Genomic DNA, 9,513 nt, shown 5'->3' with positions numbered 1-9,513 from the left:
ATTTGTAGCCTCAGTTTAAGACTCTCCCCGAGTTCACCAGCCCGTGTTGGTGGGTGCAAGATGTGTCTTTATATTTGTAGCCCCAGTTTAAGACCCTCCCCGAGTTCACCAGCCCGTGTTGGTGGGTGCAAGATGTCTCTTTATATTTGTAGCCTCAGTTTAAGACTCTCCCCGAGTTCACCAGCCCGTGTTGGTGGGTGCAAGATGTGTCTTTATATTTGTAGCCTCAGTTTAAGACTCTCCCCGAGTTCACCAGCCCGTGTTGGTGGGTGCAACATGTCTCTTTATATTTGTAGCCTCAGTTTAAGACTCTCACCGAGTTCACCAGCCCGTGTTGGTGGGTGCAAGATGTCTCTTTATATTTGTAGCCGCAGTTTAAGACTCTCCCCGAGTTCACCAGCCCGTGTTGGTGGGTGCAAGATGTGTCTTTATATTTGTAGCCTCAGTTTAAGACCCTCCCCGAGTTTACCAGCCCGTGTTGGTGGGTGCAACATGTCTCTTTATATTTGTAGCCTCAGTTTAAGACTCTCACCGAGTTCACCAGCCCGTGTTGGTGGGTGCAAGATGTGTCTTTATATTTGTAGCCTCAGTTTAAGACTCTCCCCGAGTTCACTAGCCCGTGTTGGTGGGTGCAACATGTCTCTTTATATTTGTAGCCTCAGTTTAAGACTCTCCCCGAGTTCACCAGCCCGTGTTGGTGGGTGCAAGATGTCCCTGAAGACAAGTGTCCTCAGAGCATGAAACGAAGCAGGGAGCCACTGGAGTGGATCGCCAGCAACAGGAGGAAGACGGGGGAATCACGGGTGCTGCGTTGTCTGCCCTACTTCTTCATCATCGGCCAGTGCAAGTGTGGAACGTCGGATCTGTTCGGTAGAATCAAAAGTCACCCTGATGTAGCTCCACATGCCATGAAGGAGACACAGTGGGTTCGTCGGTCACAGCTCAGTACGTGGAAATATGACGAGGGATAACATTTCTTATTTGGACATGTTTAGTTTGAATTTGAGCTCTGTCGAATCTTGGATGCCTCGTTTTTAATACAAGAACTTAGTCGTTATCTTTATTATTGCATATGGTATTTTCTAACACGTTTACAAAGAGTGCAAGCTCTGCAATAGGCATGACATCCACATTATTTTACATTGTGAACGCTTATATCAGAAAAAAGCGTTTTTCTCTTTTCGCATTGACTTACTTGACGTTCAAAAATATTGATTTCGAAATGCAAGACGAAACATATATGTTATCATTCTTTTGTTATCATATTTTGAGCTGAAACAAACTTTACTCACAATCTGGATTAACACACCTGGGAAACAATCATACTACAGTTCACCTGGTATATGTACAGACTAAAGCATCTTTTGATATACATCTTTTAGTGGATATCTGTCTTTGCTTAGGTATTTGAATTTGATTTGCTGTGTAGATTTGAAGTAATGTTATGCCTCTTTTATTGTGTTCATCGAGTGTAATTGAATACAGTTTTATTGTAATCTTCGGAATGGCATTTGGAGGAAATAAATATTAATCTCTCTCACACATCAAGCTTAGAAATAACAAGCGTACAGTAAACTACGGTTATAACGAACTTAAAGGGGCCAGTAAATTTAGTTCGTGATAACCGTAGTTCGTTATAAGCACATATACAGCATAATTACAGCAAATTGTCGGGACCAAAAAAGTAAGTTCGTTATATCCGTCAGTTCGTTATAACCGTAGTTCGTTATAAGCATATATACAGCATAATTACAGCAAATGGACGGGGCCAAAAAATCTGTTCGTTATGTCCGTCAGTTAGTTATAACCGTGTTCGTTATAAACGTACTTTACTGTACTTCTTTTGTCACAAATAGTAAAATTTCACAGATTGTTCAAATTCCCTCTTCATACTCAAGTACAACAATTGATTGAAACATGTTTACCAGTTACCGTCAATGGCTGTCACAAACGCTATTGCTATTTTTTTCGAACATGATGCAAATTTTCTTTGTAGATCTTCAGTATGGCAAACCTTTTCATAGATATGTTTGCCATCTTTTACTTTCAGGCGAATCATGTACCTCCATAGATACGTACCTTTATTTGCTGCAAAAGAGTGCCAGTTACATACAGAAGAACCACGGAAAGGACACCGTCAGCCCATATATTATAGGTAAAACTATGATACTCTCCTGCGTGCCTTATCGGTGTAAAAAATGGAAAGGGAATTTAGAAAAAAACACTTTTGCCACTATAGTGCTGTGCACATGATTTTGATCGATTCACCTGCAGAAAAACGGGTGTTATATGAAGACAATACGTGGCCATTACTGTTTAAATACACAATAAGGGCCCACAATGATAACGGGTCAAAATGTTAAAATTTTAGGATTGTGAAGTTTTGAATTTGGTTCAGTATATATCTGTCGTATATAAACATTTCAGGCTGTCAGCATAAACCACGAAATTTATCTTTCAACTCTGTTTTTATCACCAAAATAATATTCTAATAAGGGCCCCCTATTTTTAATTTTTAATATTCTTCACAGGTGATGCTACCCCCGCCTATTTCTCATTCAACGAGTTCTGGGACATGTTGCCTGGGAACGAGGGATGCAAAGAGCCGTGCGTGACAAATCCCGACCTCATCCACCATCTGAACCCACGAGCGAGACTTATACTGTCTCTCAGGAACCCTACAAACAGGTGACCGCCTCCGTGGTCTAGTGGTAGAGCGTCCGCCCGGAGAGCGGAAGGTCCGGGGTTCGATCCCCGGCCGCGCCATACCAAAAGACGTTAAAAGATGGTACTTGTTGTTACCCTGTCTGGGGTTCGGCATTAAGGGGCTAAAACAAGGACTGGTCGGCTCGGAGTCAGGCTTGGACGCGACGTTAAACCCAATTTCACCTCACCTCACCTCACCTCACCTCACCTCACCTCACCTCACCTCACCTTCAAGCAGGTGTCAGCCTGACTGTCAAAGGCATTTTCCGCAATAGTACTGGAACAGTATAGTGAAAACTTATTCCCAATGCCAGTGTATACTGCATTATTCGACATGTTAACAAGCCCAACACGTAGGTTAAGCAGCAGTTTGATGGGGACAGTTTTAGAGAAGGTACCCCTGTCTCTTAAAGTGTTTCGTAATGTATAAATAAATATATAAATGTTCTTAAGAATACCGCATATCTTTCCAAACAAGGTGTTTTGTATTAAATAATCTAATAGGTCATAGTTACCTGTGAAGATCAGGGTAAATAGGTCTTGCCGTAACATGAGATTCGGTGAATTGGTTGATGCATGTCATCGTATCTCTTTTGCGTGGATCGATGCTCATGATGTCAATCACTGGATTGCCCAGACTCGATTATTTACAGACCGCCGTCATGTAGCTGGAATATTGCTGAGTGCGGCGTTACAAAACAAACAATACAAAACAAACACACGTTAATATATAGACAATGTAATTAGCACACAGAATATGAACATTATATACAAGTTTGAGACATTTGTCATTTGTCCCCCAGTTTGTGCTGAATAATTTATATCAAATAACCGAAATGTTCATACATGTATCCATAATCCACCAAGCCATGTTAAAATGTATATACCGTATTCGACGTAATAAGCGCCCAGGGCGCTCTCAAAATTAGAAATAGGGGGCTCTTATCAGAACATTATTTTGTTGGGAAAAACAGAGTTGAAAGATATATTTCGTGGTTTATACTGACAGACTGAAATGTTTATATGCAACAGATATATTGTTCCAGAATTTTATTGCCGATAATTAAGAATGCATATAAGACACGAGTGCGTATTATACGCGAATAAATAAGTTTGTGTACATTGATCAATCGGAAGGGGTGCTAATTGGGATTGTTCACTAGCCAATATATTAGCAAATATCGCCGTGGGCGCTTATTAGAGCGGGGCGCTTATTACGTCGAATATGGTATGTCTGTCCAGTGGATTTTTTAAACAAACCGGTGTCTGAAGCTTAAAGTGGAGAGGGTAAACGATACAGTAAACTACGGTTATAACGAACTCAAAGGGACCATTAATTCTAGTTCGTTATAACCGTAGTTCGTTATAAGCGTGTTCGTAATAAACGTAGTTTACTGAATTTTGATTTTTCGTTATGTGGCCCTGATGGAACCATTGATTGGTTTACGTTCTTGTGTTTAACATGATAAAGTATAATCACACAATTTTTTATTATAATGTATGTAATATCTAATTGAAGATGATGTTGATGTATTTATATAAATGTTCAATATTTTGTAGGCTGTACTCTTACTATTTCCACAAGGCCGGCTTTTCAAAGAGGAAAGTGTCAAAACAAGCCTTCCACGGCCTCGTTGTAAGAGAGATCAACGTGTTTAAAGACTGTCTAACGTCACAGTCCCTCCGCGGCTGCTGCTACAACTACACCAACTTCTTCTCTGGGACACACGAGGTAGGTGTGTCTGACACCATCTTTGTCTCAGGCGACCCGTGAAGATCCGGGGTAAATTAGGTCTTCATCAACCCATGCTTGCCGTAAAAGGCGACTAACGGGATCGGGTGGTCAGGCTCGCTGACTTGGTTGATACATGTCATCGATCCCAATTGCGTGGATCGATGTTCATGGTATAAATAAATGGGTTGTCCAGTCCAGACTCGATTATTTACAGACCGCCTTCATATAGCTTGAATATTGCTGAGTGCGGCGTTAAACAACAAACAAATAAACAAACAAACTTTATCTCAGGGCACGGGCGTTCATGTAGCACACATGTATCTCATACATAAGCGGGAGGCGTGTCTGATATTATCCTTTCTCATACACGCGAGGGTGTGTCTGATCTGATACCATTGTCCGAGCGCAGAGACAAATGTTGTTTGAAATATATAAAGGTCAGAATGACAAAACAGTGGACATTCGTGTCTGATATCAAAGGTAACTGTGAGCTCTATAGGGTTAAACAGGGCTAATAATGTGTCAGATATCATCACATTACCTGCGGCAAAGGTAACTGTGAGATTGATATGGTAAGACAGGGCTAATAATGTGTCCGATGTCACAAATTACCTGCGACAAAGGTAACTGTGAGATTGATATGGTAAGAGAGGGCTAATAATGTGTCCGATATCACAAATTACCTGCAACAAAGGTAACTGTGAGATTGATATGGTAACACAGGGCTAATAATGTGTCCGATGTCACAAATTACCTGCGACAAAGGTAACTGTGAGATTGATATGGTAAGACAGGGCTAATAATGTGTCCGATATCACAAATTACCTGCGGCAAAGGTAACTGTGAGATTGATATGGTAAGACAGGGCTAATAATGTGTCCGATGTCACAAATTACCTGCGACAAAGGTAACTGTGAGATTGATATGGTAAGACAGTGCTAATAATGTGTCCGATATCACAAATTACCTGCGACAAAGGTAACCGTGAGATTGATATGGTAACACAGGGCTAATAATGTGTCCGATGTCACAAATTACCTGCGACAAAGGTAACTGTGAGATTGATATGGTAAGACAGGGCTAATAATGTGTCCGATATCACAAATTACCTGCGACAAAGGTAACCGTGAGATTGATATGGTAACACAGGGCTAATAATGTGTCCGATGTCACAAATTACCTGCGACAAAGTTAACTGTGAGATTGATATGGTAAGACAGGGCTAATAATGTGTCCGATATCACAAATTACCTGCAACAAAGGTAACTGTGAGATTAATATGGTAACACAGGGCTAATAATGTGTCAGATATCATTTCTCGTTCGCTGAGACATAAGTGATAGGGCATAAGGGGTCGGTGTGGGAAGGGCCGTATGTTGCCCATCGTGTGAAGCTGATCATTGCTCTTGTACTGAATGTGATTATAATTACAGTTAACTACGGTTATAACGAACACGCTTATAACAAACTGACGGATATAACGAACTTACTTTTTTGGTCCCGATAATTAGCTGTATTATGCTGTATATATGCTTATAACAAACTACGGTTATAACGAAATTAAATTAGTAGTCCCTTTGAGTTCGTTATAACCGTACTTTACTGTACGTCGGTTTGCTGAATTAAGATATCACCAGACAAAAGTGTTTGTGATTAAAAAGAGGACGGCGTGGGAAGGGTCCGCTTTGTTGATCTGATATCATCGTTCATGTGAGTGAGTGAGTGAGTGTGTTTGGTTTTACGCCACTTTTAGCAATATTCCAGCAATATCATGGCGGGGGGCACCAGAAATGCAGGCCGAAACTTTGCGTATTAAGTGACAAGAGGCAGGTTGGTCAGCATGCAACAGTAGAACGGTCTACGACCGATAATAATTATGGTGGGCTGTCATGTCACTGTAGAAAGCAAAGAAGGAAATAAATTGTGGTCTGAGGCCATATGACACACCCTTCTTGTGTAATATAAAAATGTTGACACGTTTCTTGTATCCAGTTCGATGTCCTTTATACAGACTGGCAGTCCTCCTTCATATAGCTTGGTACCTATACAAGATGCATATGCATGTGATGACACGGAGTCTGACAAGTTTGGCAGCCAGAAGTGTTTGCAGACCCAAGTCGTGGGTTCAGTTCGTCTCTCTGTGTCTGAAACCAATCTTTGGTAATGCTTCAATATAGCTAAAGGGTACATAAAACCACTAACTCACTCACCAGACAAAAGTGTTTGTGATTCAAAGAGGACGGCGTGGGAAGGGTCCGCTTTGTTGATCTGATATCATCGTTCATGTGAGTGAGTGAGTGAGTGTGTTTGGTTTTACGCCACTTTTAGCAATATTCCAGCAATATCATGGCGGGGGGCACCAGAAATGCAGGCCGAAACTTTGCGTATTAAGTGACAAGAGGCAGGTTGGTCAGCATGCAACAGTAGAACGGTCTACGACCGATAATAATTATGGTGGGCTGTCATGTCACTGTAGAAAGCAAAGAAGGAAATAAATTGTGGTCTGAGGCCATATGACACACCCTTCTTGTGTAATATAAAAATGTTGACACGTTTCTTGTATCCAGTTCGATGTCCTTTATACAGACTGGCAGTCCTCCTTCATATAGCTTGGTACCTATACAAGATGCATATGCATGTGATGACACGGAGTCTGACAAGTTTGGCAGCCAGAAGTGTTTGCAGACCCAAGTCGTGGGTTCAGTTCGTCTCTCTGTGTCTGAAACCAATCTTTGGTAATGCTTCAATATAGCTAAAGGGTACATAAAACCACTAACTCACTCACTCACTCACTCACTCACTCACTCACTCACCCTACCACCCGACAACCCACCCACCCACCCACCCACTCACTCACTCACTCACTCACTCACCCACCCACCCACCCACTCACTCACTCACTCACTCACTCACTCGCTCACGCGCTCGCTCGCTCGCCCGCTCGCCCGCCCGCCCGCCCGCTCGCTCGCTCACTCGCTCGCTCGCTCACTCACTCACTCACTCTGATAAATCTATTTAATGCTCTGTCTCCAGATTGATCTGCAGCGAGGTATTTACCATGTATTTTTGTGGGACTGGTTGAACGTGTTTCCCAGAGAGCAGCTCTACGTCCTAAAGTTTGAGGAATATTCTAGGAATGTTTCACACTATCTTGCAGAACTTTTCAAATTTCTTGATTTACGTGAGTATACTAACCCTATAGAATAAGTATTGTCTTCTCCATATTAACTTCATTTTCCCTGTCAGTATTCACAATGTTATTACTATTAATATAATAATATTATTATTCCCAAAAAAGTAGTACATAAAATGGTAGTTTTGAGCGTTGCACCATGTGCCCTGCTCCTGCTACCCCCGGCCTGTTCTGTAGTGTGCATACAGAACAGACTTGCTTTGGTAGGAAGGAAGTGGAATTTTTTATGAACCTCAGAATATGTTTTCGGCCACTGCTTCAAGACACACTATTCTCTATCGGATAAAGTCAAACAAATTTGGTTTCAGACTATTCGGACAACTATTTTTGTGAAGGAACAATTACTTTTAAATGGAAGGAATAATCTTGAAATCTTAAAAAAAAATGTCAGAAGTCCTGTCCATACGATTCCGACTGCCTGACCCGTGAAGATTCCGGGGTAGAATAGGTCTTCAGCAACCCATGCTTGCCGTAAAAGGTGACTATGCTTGTCGTAAAAGGCTACTAACGGGTTCTGGTGGTCAGGCTCGCTGACTTGGTTAATGCATGTCATCGATCCCAATCGGGTTGATCGATGCTCATGATGTCAATCATTTGATTGTCTGGTCCAGACTCGATTATTTGCATATAGCAGGAATATTGCCGAGTGCGGCGTTATACAACAAACCAACCAACCAACCGACCGACTGCCATGATTACGTGTTTAGGAATCACTTTGTTTGTTTGTTTGTTTGTTGTTTAACGCCACACTCAGCATTTTTCCAGCTATATGACGGCGGTCTGTAAATAATCGAGTCTGGACCAGACAATCCAGTGATTGATATCATGAGCATCGATCCATGCAATTGAGATCGATGACATGTATCAACCAAGTCAGCGAGCCTGACCACTCGATCCCGCTAGGAATCACTACCAAATTTTGTGAAACCAGGTGTTCAAACGAAGGAACGTTTGTTTACCTAAGATGAATTATTATTTACAGGAACATTATCGGAAACAGAATTGACAAACATCGTTGACCAGAAGGTTGCTTATCAAAGGCGTTATGGCCAAGACGTCGGGGACATGATGAACGAGACTCGTCAGCTACTTGATGAATTTTACAGACCACACAACGAGCAACTGTCCTTATTGATGGGACGCACAAACTTTAATTGGTGAGACGTTTACCCAGTACATAAACCTCATGCTGTGAAACTTCAGATGCAAATGAAAACCACGAACTGTTATTGGTCAGAGATGACGTTGTGTATCTCCTGTAAATTGACATGTGGTGTTTTAGCACCATTCCTTCATGTACCACCCCATGAAGCTTATTAAAATAAAATGAATCATCTTCAAAAATGTGTTTTTGTATTTAATGTTCATATGTTATTTAAGGTCAAATATTCAAGGTCGACCGCCTCCGTGGTCTAATGGTAGAGTGTCAGCACGGAGAGCGGAAGGTCTGGGGTTCGATCCCCGACCGCGTCATACCAAAAGACGTTAAAAGATGGTACTTGTTGTTATCCTGTCTGGCGCTCGGCATTAAGGGGCTAAACCAAGGACTGGTCGGCTTGGAGTTAGTATACTTTGTCTGAGTGGGGTATTCATGTTTAACTTCGGCATGGTATCTCAGTGGGCTAGCACTATAAATCGGCATCAGTCCGTACTAGTACAAGCAGCCACACAAACACACACACATACATGCACGTCGCTATATAAGTGCATTAATCTTGGACGCGACGTTAAACCCCATTTCACCTCACCTCAAATATTCAAGTCCTTACGCACACATATTATACCAAAGAAATCCTATTTGGCTTTTAGTGAAACTATTTGTTTGGCTTTTGGGGTTTATCTTTGGCTTAAGAGTTGGTCTCAGGGTTCATGGCGGCAT

The 9,513-nt window shown here is 41.8% G+C and overlaps 1 protein-coding gene across 1 annotated transcript; it reads left to right on the top strand.

Annotated features, from left to right (window-relative positions):
• Window positions 1-656: 656 nt before the first annotated feature.
• On the top strand, window positions 657-8,933 carry LOC125371746 (carbohydrate sulfotransferase 15-like; the record flags this gene model as incomplete). Its single annotated transcript, XM_048380470.1, has 6 exons — window positions 657-945; window positions 2,051-2,155; window positions 2,532-2,688; window positions 4,267-4,438; window positions 7,475-7,622; window positions 8,617-8,933. Coding segments are annotated over 6 exons (1,050 nt in total), but the record flags the coding sequence as incomplete, so codon positions are not given.
• Between the last annotated feature and the right edge of the window lie 580 nt (window positions 8,934-9,513).

Source organism: Haliotis rufescens, unplaced genomic scaffold (genome assembly GCF_023055435.1).
Source record: "Haliotis rufescens isolate VD_foot unplaced genomic scaffold, xgHalRufe1.0.p SCAF_306, whole genome shotgun sequence".
NCBI lineage: Eukaryota > Metazoa > Mollusca > Gastropoda > Lepetellida > Haliotidae > Haliotis > Haliotis rufescens.
This window is presented reverse-complemented; position numbering and strand designations above follow the sequence as displayed.